General features: G+C 44.4%; 2 protein-coding genes across 3 annotated transcripts in view; both read right to left on the bottom strand.

The window, feature by feature from the left end:
* Positions 1-14,777, bottom strand: part of STMN1 (stathmin 1) — a 41,641-nt gene that overhangs the window by 13,143 nt on the left and 13,721 nt on the right. The gene's annotated exons all lie outside the window — the stretch shown is intronic.
* LOC126011313 (60S ribosomal protein L17-like) lies at positions 4,690-5,290 on the bottom strand. Its single transcript, XM_049775071.1, has one exon. The coding sequence runs from the start codon at positions 5,273-5,275 to the stop codon at positions 4,721-4,723; it is 555 nt and encodes a 184-aa protein (XP_049631028.1). The 5' UTR covers positions 5,276-5,290; the 3' UTR covers positions 4,690-4,720.

The raw sequence follows: 14,777 nt of genomic DNA, 5'->3' as shown, positions 1-14,777 counted from the left end.
CCACATAACAGAAGTGTCTGCAGAGCCTGAGTGATAACACAGCAGGGTGTTTGCCTTGCATGCAACTGATCTGGAACAGCCCCAGGTTCAATACCCGGCATCCCATATGGTCTACCAAGCCTGCCAGGAGTGATTTCTGAGCCCAGAGCCAGGTGTGACTCCTGAGTGCTGCCGTATATGGCCCAAAAGCCAAGAAGAAGGAGGAGAAAGAGAAGGAAGGGGGAAGGGGGAGAGGAGGAAGAGAAGAGGAAGAAGAAGAAAAGGTGGAGGAAGAAGAAGGAGAAGAGGAGGAGGAAGAAGAAGAGGAGGAAGAAGAAGGAGGAGGAAGAGGAGAAGGAGGAGAAGGAGAGGAGAAGGAGAAGGAGAAGTTGTCATCGTCTACAGGCTTTTCTGTGAGACCAGAAACTTTTGGAAGGCAGGATCTTTTTTTTTTTTTTTTTTTTTTATGGTTTTTGGGTCACACCCAGCAGCGCTAAGGAGTTACTCCTGGTTCCACGTTCAGAAATCGCTCCTGGCATGCCAGGGCATACCTAAGCTTTTAGGGGGGCTCAGCCCACCAGATGTATCCTCAGATTTTCCTGGTGGGTAGAACTAATTTAGCCCCCATGGGGTTCCTTAAAAGGCCTGCTGTGGATGCCTTTTTCCCCTGAGTGGATGGTTGAGGAATTTCCAAAGAGATGCCTGGCAATACATTTTTAGCCAGTATTTGACTATCTCTCCTTTGTATATATCAGGCAAAATAATGGCCTTTATCAAATAATTTGGCTCAGAAATTCCAGCACCAAAGTTTATTTGAGATTTCTGGATATAGTCAGCCCTAAAAGCAAAGACAATTTTTCTCTCTGCAACTGCAATTTTGGTAATCAAGGACGTAACCAGAATGCAGAACTTGACTATTGACCCTCCTTTATAGCACAGTGGCGTTTGCCTTGCAAGCAGCCGATCCAGGACCAAAGGTGGTTGGTTCGAATCCCGGTGTCCCATATGGTCCCCCATGCCTGCCAGGAGCTATTTCTGAGCAGACAGCCAGGAATAACCCCAGAGCAACGCCGGGTGTGGCCCAAAAACCAAAAAAAAAAAAAAAAAAAAAAAGAAATATGGAAGCTCATTCTTGGGGATTTGGTTTCTCCTTTTACTTAACCTCTAAAACTAGAGTCCAGCCTAGAAAGATCAAGTTTCTAGTTATTTCCTACTTTCTCCTAATCCTGATTTTGCATTTAAAGTAAGCTTGCAAGGAGTTACCTTGAGTTGTGACCTTCTCCCTTGTAACTTAGAATTTTTACAGTCACACCCATAGCTTAGGTATTGTTACTGTTGTACTCTGCTTTGTGATTACAATTATTCTTCACCTGTGGCTAATTTTACCCCTATAAATTCCCCTGCTCAAAAAATTAAACTTGTTGCACTCCTGCCAGAAACGTGTTGACCCCACATACTTTGTGTGATTTCACTTATTTCATATTTCATATTCGGCCACTCGTGCTCCTGCTTTCTTCTCGTGAAGTGCTATGACACACAAGAATTGCTGAGACGCACCACATATATAGCACTGGCAGGCTCGGTGGACCATATGGGATGCCAGGATTCGAACCAATGACCCTCTGCATGAAAGGCAGACACCTTACCTCCATACTATCTCTCTGGCCCCAGATCTTTTTCATACTTGTATTTTCTACCCTCTCTTGTGAGATTGGACACAGTGCCTGGTGTGTATTTAATTTAGCTAGTTCTAACATACGTTTAGGAGGAAGTTTGGTTTGGGAGTTATACTCAGCAGTTCAGAGGGTTTACTTTTGTGTTCAAGGCAAGTTTGGGGACTGTGGTGCCAGGATCACACCAGAGTCAACCACTTGCATATAAAGCACCTTATCCCCTGTATTATCTCTGTGGGCCCCTAAAATATATATTCTATATAATAGATTTGAAATCAGTTATGCCTCATAGACAATAAATAACATGTCATCATTATTAATAGCATTTTTCTTAGTGGTACATAAGAAATGGTTTTTAAGTTAATGGCATTTTGTATTGCTTTGCATCCCACTGACTCTGGTACAAATCCCTGACACCATAGATGGTCCTCAAGCCCCATAAGGGGTCGTTTCTGAGCACAGACTCAGTAATAGCCCCTTAGTACTGCTATGGATCAAAAACTAGATGGAGCGAAAAAAAGGTATTTTTTTTTTTTTGATTTTTTGGGCCACACCCGGTGACGCTCAGGGGTTACTCCTGGCTATGCGCTCAGAAGTCGCTCCTGGCTTGGGGGACCATATGGGACGCCGGGGATCGAACCGCGGTCCGTCCTAGGCTAGCGCAGGCAAGGCAGGCACCTTACCGCTAGCGCCACCGCCCGGCCCCAAAAAGGTATTTTTTTAGTCATTGAAAATATGGTATAGTACACATACATTAAATGTGTGACTAGGGGGCCGGGAAGGTGGCACTAGAGGTAAGGTGTCTGCCTTGCAAGCGGATGGACCGCAGTTTGATCCCCCCCCCCCCCCGTGTCCTATATGGTCCCCCCAAGCCAGGGGCGATTTCTGAGCGCATAGCCAGGAGTAACCCCTGAGAGTCAAACGGGTGTAACCCAAAAACCCAAAAAAAAAAAAAAAAAAAAAGTGTGACTAGGCCGGAGAGATAGCATGGAGGTAAGGTGTTTGCCTTTCATGCAGGAGGACAGTGGTTTGAATCCTGGCATTCCATATGGTCCCTGAGCCTGCCAGGAGCGATTTCTGAGCATAAAGCCAGGAGTAACCCCTGAGTACTGCCGGGTGTGACCCAAAAAAAACAAAAAACAAAAAACAAAACAAAACAAAACAAAAAAAAGAGTGTGATTGGGAGGGCCCAAGATGTCACAAGATGTCACTGCTTCTGCAGTCTTCTCATTCTATGTTCATTCCCCTTAGTTAAGTCTTTTCTTTTTCTAATGATTTCGTGAGGGGAAATGACTCTCATTGCCTCTTAGCCTCCCATCTCTCATGAATTCTAAATCCCTGGCAGATGTCACATAAGGCAATAAAACCATATAAGCCATAAAGCTGCCACCTTCCCACTATATATGGGTCCTCTCCCCCTTAGCAAGTGACTTTACTACAGTCTCAGCTTCTAGGGTTAGTCATTTTTTGTTGTTGTTGTTTTGTTTTTGGATCACACTCAAAGATGTTCAGGGTTACTCCTAGTTCTGCATTCAGAAATACCTCTTGGTGGGCTCAGGGATCACATGGAATCCTAAGATGAAATTGGGGATCAAATTGGCCAGAGAGCAAATTGGGTTAGCCACATGCACGGCAAACACTCTCCTCATGTACTATGTCCCTTCACCATCTAGGTTGAAAACTTCAGACAGATTCAATTTCATCCTTTGTATCACCTAAACCTCTAATTATAGAATTAGCACTTTCTTTTTTTTTTTTTTTTTGTTTTTGGGCCACACCCTGTGACACTCAGGGGTCACTCCTGGCTATGCGCTCAGAAGTTGCTCCTGGCTTCTTGGGGGACCATATGGGACGCCGGGGGATCGAACCGCGGTCCGTCCTAGGCTAGCGCAGGCAAGGCAGGCACCTTACCTCCAGCGCCACCGCCCGGCCCCAGAATTAGCACTTTCTAACAGAATAACTTTAATATGGTAATAGCTAAAATAATAAATCTGAAAGGCCCACATATCCTTATTTTTAAAGATATAGGAATCAAGGGCTGGGGATGTAGCTCAGCAAACAGCAGAACATATGCCTTACATGTGTGAGGCACTGGGTTCCATCCTGGCACTGCAAACAGAGTTAATAGGAATGAAGACAATGTGGTACCATCTGGAGCTGACTGAAGTTCAATCCCTAGTACCACATGGCCCTCTGAGTTGTGTGACCCCTGAACACAACCAGAAGTAGCCCTGGAGTACTATCAGGTATTATTTGCCCCCAAATAGGTAAATATAAAACCATAAAATCCTGAACTTTATATAAAAATATAGAGGAAATTATGACTGAATTTTTAATTTGTAAACAGAGTTATTGATATATAATTTGCCTACTATACAATTTACTTACTTAAAGCATACAATTCATGGGCTGGAGCGGTAGCACAGTGGTAGGGCTTTTGCCTTGCACACAGCCATCGTAAGACAGACCTGGGTTTGATTCCCTGTATCTCATATGTGATTAAGCCAGAGACTTCCAATAGGTAAAACTTGCAATCAGCTCACTGAATTACCGTATTTTCCGGTGTATAAGACGACTTTTGAAACAAACAAACAAAAAAGTCAACCAAAAATCGGGGGTCGTCTTATACGCCGAGTATATCCCGAAAAATGTTTCAATATGCCACTAAACGAAAATTGTCTGAATATTGCCACAAAACGAATTTTCCAACTCGATCCTGCACCAATCACTGCAAGGCTGCTCGGACCGCCTCTCTAACTCAGCCAATCCAAGCAGGCTTTTGATGCATGCAAATTAGACAATGTTCTGGACCCGAATCTACACTGTCAAAAGCCTGCTAAGATTGGCCAGAGTCAGAGAGGAAGTCTATTACAGTAGAACCTTTGAACCTTTGCTTGTTGTGATTGACTCACTGTGGTACATGAGCACAGGAACACATGCAGATCATGCAGCACAGGAACGTTCTGTCTGATACAGCGAATATAGGCCTAAACCTATGGGTTTTTTTTTTTTGTTTTTTTGTTTTTTTTTTTTTTTTTTTAGTTAGATCCATTTATTTTATGCTTAGTTTATTCCCGTGCCATAAGTTTTTGCTTCTTCAGTTTCTTCTGTGAGATCTTTTTCTTCTGTGCAACTTCCTCTTCAGGTTTAGGAACTATCTGCTCTTTCTCAGTCAGAATCATCTCAATGTGGCAGGGAGAACTCATGTATGGGTTAATACGCCCATGAGCCCTATAAGTTCTGCGGCGCATCTTGGGTGCTTTGTTCACCTGAATATGCTCGATGACCAGGGAATCAACATCTAAACCCTTAAGTTCAGCATTGCTCTCTGCATTTTTAAGCATGTGCAGTAAAAATTCAGCACTTTTTTTGGGCCAACGACCCTGTGTCCAACCCCACTGTTTGGCCTGGGCACACCTGCCAACACCACCATTGTAACGCCGGAAGGGCACACACTGCTTTTGCAGGGTGACGTCTTTCAGATACTTAGTGGCTTTTCGGATATGCATGCCTTTGATGGCCTGAGCCGTTTCTCTAGTGTTCTTGAAATGAACGCAAAGGTTCGAGCCTCTGGACTTGCATGATTTGGTCGGGTTTTCGGGGTCCAGCGAATAGCGCACCATCTCGGCGGGATCACCTACAGCTGCTGGCGTAAACCTATGTTTTAACTGCAAAATTAGGGGGTCGTCTTATACGCCGACAAATACGTATCTCTCCACTCTCTAAAAAAGTATGAAAGGGGGTCCCGGAGAGATAGCACAGCGGCGTTTGCCTTGCAAGCAGCCAATCCAGGACCTAAGGTGGTTGGTTCGATTCCCGGTGTCCCATAAGGTCCCCCCCCCCCCCCCGTGCCTGCCGGGAGCTATTTCTGATCAGACAGCCAGGAGTTACCCCTGAGCTCTGCCGGGTGTGACCCCCCCCAAAAAAAAAACAAAACCTTAAAAAAGTATGAAAAAAACGGGTGATGGAAAATATAAAATCAGGCCTGCTCTTTAAGCCCATGTTCTCTCTTGAACATGTATCTCGCTTGCATGTCTTCATGTTTCATTGCTTTTGTATTTCCATTCTGTAGAAGCCTGTGTTCTTTCTCAAATATATACTTCTCCCTCTCTCTTCCCTTACATTTTTCCAAAATGTTTAATAAAAACTTTTTGCTACACCAGAATAAAAATATTGTGGGCCTAGGGATAACTCAGTGGTAAATGTGCCTGTCTAGCAAGTTTAAAGTTACGATTTTAATCATCCTGTACTCAGAACAGCATGCAGCAGTTTTTCTTTCTTTTCTTTTCTTTTTCTTTTTTTCTTTTTTGGCCACACCCAGCAGTGTTGGGGCTTATTTCTGGCTGAGCTCAGGGATCACTCCTAGCATGGCTCCAAAGATTCAACCCAAGCCAGCCACCTGCAATATAAGTGCCCTACCTGCTGTACTACATGCTCTGGCTCAATGTTATTTGGGATTTCTAGAGCCACAACTAAATTATTACAATTTCTGGTACAGTGTAACCAAGTGTGTGACCCCAGTAAGCACTGCAACCAAAATATGCAAGAGCACTACAACTAAAAAGAGTGAGCCTCTGCCAGTATCATGACCATATATGTGGCTTCATTCATCTCCACTACTATACCAAAGGGAAAGAAAATAAAAAATATTTAATCTGGTCAACTCCAATTAGAATCCCTGGCACTGCCTATGGTCCCAGGCATTGTAAGTAGCACCACCTCTCTGCCAAGCAGTGAGCCTAGACTAGTTCCTGAACAACACTGGCTCTGTCTGCTTCCCCATTCCACCCCAAATTAGCTTGTTAGATCAATTTCTTTTTTTTTTTTTTTTTTTTGGTTTTTGGGCCACACCCGGCATTGCTCAGGGGTTACTCCTGGCTGTCTGCTCAGAAATAGCTCCTGGCAGGCACGGGGGACCATATGGGACACCGGGATTCGAACCAACCACCTTTGGTCCTTGGACCGGCTGCTTGCAAGGCAAACGCCGCTGTGCTATCTCTCCGGGCCCGTTAGATCAATTTCTAACTATTTTTTAAATTTATTTTACTTTATTTAAAGAGTAATTATACATAGTTGACATAGTTGATCAGAATACATTGTTTCAGGTAAGGGGGAGTAAAATTATTTTAAAAAAGAAAAAAAAGATGGGGCTGGAGAGATAGCATGGAGGTAAGGCATTTGCCTTGCATGCAGAAGGTCGTTGGTTCGAATCCTGGCATCCCATATGGTCCCCCGAGCCTGCCAGGAGCGATTTCTGAGCCCTAGAACCAGGAGTAACCCCTGAGCGCTGCTGGATGTGACCTAAAAACCAAATAAATAAATAAAAAAGAAAAAAGGAAGACTTAAAAAGAGTACAGCAACAAGAACATTTGTGAAAATTATTGTATTTTGCTATGAGGTCATTAAGTCATTGTCAGAAGTTTTAGTAAGCTCTTGTGGCTAGTTGACCATTCTGTGAATTCATTTGTTTCTAAACATTAGATGGTTCCAGATACACATTGGCATCTAAACTGGTGTGTTCCTATGGGGATGACAGTATAAAACAAAAATGGAGTTGTATGGGAATGTAGCCACATGGTTTAGGAATTCTTTTTCTTTCTTTTTTTTGGGGGGGAGGTGGTTGGTCACACCTGGCAGTGCTCAGGGATTACTCCCGGTTCTACGCTCAGAAATTGCTCCTGGCAGGCCCAGGGGACCATAAGAGATGCCGGGACTTGAACCACCGTCCTTCTGCATGCAAGGCAAATGCCCTACCTCTATGCTAATCCCTCTGGCCCTGGTTCAGGAATTCTTTTTTTAGTTTTTCGGGCCACACCCGTTTGATGCTCAGGGGTTACTCCTGGCTAAGTGCTCAGAAATTGCCCCTGGCTTGGGGGACCATATGGGATGCTGGGGGATCGAACCGCATCCTTCCTTGGCTAGCACTTGCAAGGCAGACACCTTACCTCTAGTGCCACCTTGCCGGCCCCTGGTTCAGAAATTCTTTTTTTTTTTTGTTTTGTTTTTGGGCCACACCCGGTAACGCTCAGGGGTTACTCCTGGCTATGCGCTCAGAAGTTGCTCCTGGCTTGGGGGACCATATGGGACACCGGGGGATCCAACCGCGGTCCGTCCAAGGCTAGCGCAGGCAAGGCAGGCACCTTACCTCTTGCGCCACCGCCCGGCCCCCTGGTTCAGGAATTCTAAGCACTATTAATACTGTGGCTTTTATGGGGCATGGCTTTGGCTGTCAGGACTTTCAGAAGTATGCAAAGGCCCATCGTCTCCTCCTAAGATTGCCAGCTTTCAGATGTATAGCTAGGGTACTCATAATTTTTCATGGCTGTTTAACTCTCAAGAACAGAGTGAGTCTATGGAGCTGGCCAAGTATAGACATGGAGGCTGCGTTTATCATTTTTAGCTCTTAAATTCTTTTTTTTTTTTTCAGATATAATGAATGCAGGATTTTTGTCTATATTGGTCTCATGGGTGTGAGAATTGTAAGCAGTAAAAGTGCAGAGGTGAAATCACTTCTAAGCTACAGGTGAAGCTTAGAACTTCTCAGTCTGGTTCTAAGTCTCCCCTTTGAACTCTCACTAAAACTTTTTTTTATTTGTTTTTGTGTGTGGGGGGTGTCATACCCAGTGGTTCTCAGGACCTACTCCTGGCTCTGTGCTCAGGGATCAATCTTGGCAAGGCTTGGACCAAATGGGGATGTTGTAGATTGAATCCAGGTTGACCACATACAAGCAAGTGTTCTACCTACTGTACTATCACTCTGGCCCTTACACTAAAACTATTCATTATTTCATAAAACTATTTTATAACTCTTATTTTACAGATGGGGAGGATAATCCAAAGAACTTTACACATCTGTCCAATGTCTCCTGACTAACTAGGTTACTGTGTGAATGTGAATTCTATTCTCTCTCCAATGCTGCAGGAATTGTTACACTATTTCTGTGAACCTCGACATATCTCTTCCCATTACTGGGCCTGTGTTTCTGTGTCTGTGCAAGGCAGGCAGTCAATACTCCTACCTCATAAGGTTGTCATTGGAAATAAGCAGGATAATGCATGTAAATGTACTCAACATTGTGTCTGATGGATAATAAGCCCTCAGTAAGTGACAGCTATAGTATTAATCATCAAGCACAGCTCTGATCATACCACTTTTCTACTTGAAAACATTTGATGAATTAAACTGGTACATATTAGATGATAAAAATTTAAATTCCTAAAGGGAAAAAATGTGATGACACTCTTGGATTACAGCCCAAGGACATTGGGACTCTTGGGCCTTATACTTAGCTCAATTCTGAGACTACTACTTGGTGTGTTTGAAGAACCAAAACAAAACAAAAATATCATGGGGTCAGAGTGATAGTACAGAGTAGGGTGCTTGCTTTGCAAATGTCAACCCAGGTTCTGTTTCTCTCATCCCGGGGATATAGTCCACTGAGCCTTCTTGGAGTAATCCCTGAGCAAAGAGCCAGAAGTAAGTCCTGAGCAAAACTGGGTGTGACCCAAAACCCACCCCCCCAAAAAAGCTATTGCTTTACTTAGAACCATAAAAGATCCAGAGTAGTCAAAACAACTCTGAGAGGGGTCAGAGCAGTGGCGCAAGTGGTGGGGCATTTGCCTTGCATGCACTAACCTAGGACAAACTGCAGTTCAATCCCCCGGCATCCCATATGGTCCCCCAAGCCAGGAATGATTCTGAGTGCATAGCCAGGAATAACCCCTGAGCGTCACTGGGTGTGGCCCAGAAAGAAAAAACAAACAAACAAACAAAAAAACCTCTGAGAAGGAAAAAAACAGTAGGCATCATACTTCCTGATTTTCAATTACATTTTAAAGCTGTTGTTTGTAAGAAGATAAGTAATTCTTTGGCCTGCTGGAATGAGTTTATGATCAATTCATTCACTAGACAATGAGTATAAACCTACTGAGAAAAATAAGAAATGAAAAGGAAGTAAAATATAACACAAAAGTAGATGTTAAAGCACATGAAAAGGAATAAAAATAGATAGGGAGGTTAGGGTGGTGGCTCAAAGGTTTAGAGGGCATGCTTTGCATGTAGGAACCCTAGATTGAATCTCATCACCATATGAGTGCATCCTCCCTCAATGCTCTCTGATAAAAAAAGGATAAAGCACAAGAGAAGAAAATAATATGAAAAATCTAAAGAACAAAGATACCCAATTTTTTGTTTGATTTTGGGCCACACCCAGTGATGTTCAGGGATTACTTCTGGCTATAAGCTCAGAAATTGCTCCTGGCTTGGGGGACCATATGGGATGCCAGGGATAAAACCCAGGTCTGTCCTGAGTCATCTGTGTGCAGGGCAAATGCCCTATCAGTGTGCTATTGCTCCAGCCCCAAGATACCCAAGTTTTAATTCAAATAATTAAATAGCAATAAACATGTTTCAAAACTACCCTAAGTGCAGAATACAGCAACTTTCTGAAAATTACTGCAGTTCTGCAAGACTGCCAGGCAGTTAGCTGAACTGCAAGCCTGCATGGCTGCACAGGCCCAAGGCTGCCAGGGCTGTAGGTCTGCATAGTCTGCCAAGGCCAGATGCTGCAAGGCTCACAGGGACCCATAGAGCCAAGCTATCAGGTAAGGCCTCTTTTTTCATCCAGTGATGCCAATTTGTCACTGCCCAGGCAGCTACAACCCGGGAGGGGAGAGAGAGGAGAGGAGAGAGAAGTAGAAACCGAGTGTTGTTTTATTCCTGCCTGAAGTCTAAAGCCTGCTGCTGCCCGGGGTGGGAGTGGGTGTTTCTGAGAGGCAGAGAGAAATTCACTGGCCAGAGGGGTCTGGGAGAGACTTATAGATCTGGGTTTAAGAGAGAGAGAGAGAGAGAGAGAGAGAGAGAGAGAGAGAGAGAGAGAGAGAGAGAGAGAGAGAGGGAGGGAGAGAGAGAGAGAGAGAGAGAGAGAGAGAGAGAGAGAGAGAGAGAGAGAGAGAGAGAGAGAGAGAGAGAGAGAGAGAAAGAAAGCAGGCATCATCACTCATATGCTTTATCTCCATGGACCTGCCAGCGCTGCTCTGGTCACTATACTCATCCCCTCTTCAACTGTCCAAGATTTTTTTCTTTCTTTCTTTCTTTCTTTCTTTCTTTCTTTCTTTCTTTCTTTCTTTCTTTCTTTCTTTCTTTCTTTCTTTCTTTCTTTCTTCTTTCTTCTTTCTTTCTTTCTTTCTTTCTTTTTCTTTCTTTCTTTCTTTCTTTCTTTTCTTTCTTTCTTTCTTTCTTTTTTCTTTCTTTCTTTTTCTTTCTTTCTTCTTTCTTTCTTTTCTTTCTTTCTTTTCTTCTTTCTTTCTTTCTTTCTTTCTTTCTTTTCTTTCTTTTCTTTCTTTTCTTTCTTTTTTTTTTTTTGGTTTTTGGGCCACACTCGGCGTTGCTCAGAGGTTACTCCTGGCTGTCTGCTCAGAAATAGCTCCTGGCAGGCACATGGGACCATATGGGACACCGGGATTCGAACCAACCACCTTTGGTCCTGGATCGGCTGCTTGCAAGGCAAACGCTGCTGAGCTATCTCTCCGAGCTAAGATTTTCTTTTTTTTTTTTTTTTTTTTTTTGGTTTTTGGGCCACACCCTGTGACGCTCAGGGGTTACTCCTGGCTATGCGCTCAGAGGTTGCTCCTGGCTTCTTGGGGGACCATATGGGACGCCGGGGGATCGAACCGCGGTCCGTCCTAGGCTAGCGCTGGCAAGGCAGGCTCCTTACCTCCAGCGCCACCGCCCGGCCCCAAGATTTTCTTTTTATATACAGTGTGACAGGGGCATTTCCAAGGGGCATATCTGGGGCATGTCCAGGTCCAACTGTAATTACAGTGTTGATATAATGGCAGTTGGACTTGGACATGCCCCTTGGATACTCCCACTGTAAATTTATCAATTGAATGGTTGAGAGGGAGAGGAGCTATCTAGTTCAGTGGATAAGGTGCTGGACTTGCATGTGGTAGACCAGCATCCCCAGCATGCCATATGGTTTCCTGAGCACTACCAGGAGTAATTCTTTTTTTTGGGGGGGGGCACACCAGGTAACACTCAGGGGTTATTCCTGGCTATGCGCTCAGAAATTGCTTCTGGCATGGGGGATCAGGGGGTCCCATGGGGGGTTCGACACCAGGAGATTGAACTATGGTCCGTCCTAGGTTAGCACTTGCAAGGCAGACACCTTACCACTAGTGTCACCGCTCTGGCCCCACCAGGAGTAATTCTTGTGTGCAGAGCCAGGAGGTACCCCTGAATATCATTGGATGTGGCCCAAGACCAAAAATAAATTAATAAAAGATTGAAGTGCCCAAATAAGACAAAAACCAATATCCAATTATTTGCTGCCTACAAGAGGCTTGTAGTTTGTTTTTGTTTGTGTGTTTGTTTTTAATTTTTGAGCATACCTAGTGGTGTCTAGGGGTCATTCCCAGTTTTTTGCTCAGGAATTACTTCTGGCAGTGCTCGGGGACCATATGGGATGCTGGGGATCGCATGTGGGTAGGCTGTCTGCAAGGCAAATATCCTATCTGCTGTACTCTCACTATAGCCCCAGAAGCCCATGTTTGCTCCCAAAACAAACACACAATACTCAATGAAAAAAAATTTTATTTTTATTTTTTATTTTTTAGCCATACTGGGCAGTGCTCAAGGATAATTCCTGGTTTTGCACTCATCGCTGCTCAGGGGTCCATATGTGCTAGAGTCCAGCCCCCAGTGAATGGGCCTGGATCAAGGGTGCCATGAGGATTAAGAAAACAAGACAGACCTAATGTAGGAAAGCATGGGGTTAGGGGCTCCCAGGCTTGTGGACTGAGAAACCCAACTGTCCTCCACTTAAGTTCAGTGTTAATCAACATGGGAGGAAGGGCAGATATTGGTAACAAACAAAATGCTAACCAAACCTGAGTGAGTTCGTACATCTCAAAAGGGGTATGTGAAGGGAAGAGGAAGCTAGGGCAAAGTCTATGGATAGTCATCCTCTGGGAGAGATGGCAGACAAAAGAGTGAAAACAGGACTCTCTTTAGCAAAGGATTCTTTGCTGATGCCTGCCTTCAGATAATTCAAATCAGATGGAGTGATAGCACATGAGGAAGGGCATTTGCCTTGCATGTGCAGCTGACCAAGGTTCAATCCTCTGCAATACATATCGTCCCCTGAGCCTGTCAGGATTGTTCCTGAATGAAGAGCCAGGAGTAACCTCTGAGTGCCACTGGGTGTGGCCAGACAAACAGGTCCTTAAATCATATCTTTCTTTTTTGTTGTTGTTGTTTTTGGGTCACACCCGGTAACACTCAGGGGTTACTCCTGACTATGCGCTCAGAAGTTGCTCCTGGCTTGGGGGACCATATGGGACACCGGGGGATCGAACCGTGGTCCGTCCAAGGCTAGCACAGGCAAGGCAGGCACCTTACCTCTAGCGCCACCGCCCGGCCCCTAAATCATATCTTTCAACCACTCTCCATGACCTACCAACTCTAGCTAAACTTATTTCTTGGATGTCTTCATATCCAACATATAGGGGATGCTGGTGATCAAACTGAAATTGATTGTAAATAAATCACCCTACCTACTGTACTATGACTCCAGCTCTAACAATTTTGTTGTTGTTGTTGTTGTTGTTGTTGGGCCAGGCCCAGCAGTGCTTGGGAATCATATCTAGGACCTTACACACGCAAGGAATGTGATCTACCTTGTGATCCACATCATTGACCCAAGAATTCTCTTCCTCTCTTCTGTCTGTTGTTTTGATGGGCTTGAGACACACACACTTGCATACTCAAGTGATGTGCTCACTGGGCCACACGCTTTCAAAAGGTGTACAAAATGTAGGCATGTTTTTGTTCTAGCTTTGAAGATGACAACTGCAGTGCATCTGGGGATTATACTCAGCTTGTGGGTGGTATCAGGAATCAAATTTCATGCCTTCAGGCATGTCTAAGGCCCCTGAGCCCAAGTTTGGAAGATTAATCTGTAAACAAATAGTAACCTATTAAAGACAGGGTCAAGTTCTCTATAAATTAGATAAGATAGATTTCTAGCTAAAAAAAGCATAAGAAGATTTCTAGCCTAAAAGAGCTATACAAAAGCTATAGCAATCAAATGGTATGGTACCAGATGGGCCAGAAAGATAGTATAGCATGCCTTGCACACAGCCAACCTGGTTTTAATCTTTTTTTTTAATAATATTTTTTATTTAAACACCTTGGTTACAAACATGATTGTGGTTGGGTTTCAGTTATATAAGAGGACACCCCCCATCACCAGTGCAACATTCCCACCACCAATGTCCCAATTATCCCTCCTCCCCACCCTGCCCTTGAAACCACATATGGTCCCCTGAACATCACCAGGAATATCTCCAAGCACAGAGTCCTGAACATTGTTGATATGGACCCCCAAACAAAAAAAATAACAAAACAATTTTTTTGTTTGTTTGTTTTGTTTTTTTGGGCCACACCCCGTGACACTCAGGGGCTACTCCTGGCTATGCGCTCAGAAATCGCTCCTGGCTTGGGGGACCATATGGGACAACGGGGGGATCGAACCGAGGTCCGTCCAAGGCTAGCGCAGACAAGGCAGGCACCTTATCTCTAGCGCCACGGCCCGGCCCCACAAAACAATTTTTTTTTTTTTTTGGTTTTTGGGCCACACCCGGCGGTGTTCAGGGGTTACTCCTGGCTGTCTGCTCAGAAATAGCTCCTGGCAGGCACGGGGGACCATATGGGACACCGGGATTCGAACCAACCACCTTTGGTCCTGGATCGGCTGCTTGCAAGGCAAAGGCCGCTGTGCTATCTCTCCGGGCCCACAAAACAATTTTTGAAAGAAAAAAATCACTTTAATAAATGATGCTAGAAAAAATGGGTAGTCTTTTTCTTAGTGGGTGCTAGTGGGTCTAAAAATAGTCATTAGGGGGGCCGGGCGGTGGCGCATTAGGTTCTTTTAATTCATTATATTTCTGGGCTATTTCATATTCCAGTTTGCTGTTACAGCAGCCTATTCTCAGCTACTAAGAAAACTTCCAAGCAGTTGGCATTTATCAACAATCTTGGCAATTCAGTGAGAACAGAGGTTACAGCTGTCACAGGAAGTTGAAACTGAGGCTGTGGAAATCACACTCATTCCCAGGAGGGTG

This window comes from Suncus etruscus, chromosome 6 (genome assembly GCF_024139225.1).
Source record: "Suncus etruscus isolate mSunEtr1 chromosome 6, mSunEtr1.pri.cur, whole genome shotgun sequence".
NCBI classification, from domain to species: domain Eukaryota; kingdom Metazoa; phylum Chordata; class Mammalia; order Eulipotyphla; family Soricidae; genus Suncus; species Suncus etruscus.
Note: the sequence above shows the minus strand (reverse complement) of the source record. Positions and strands in the feature narration are given on the sequence as shown.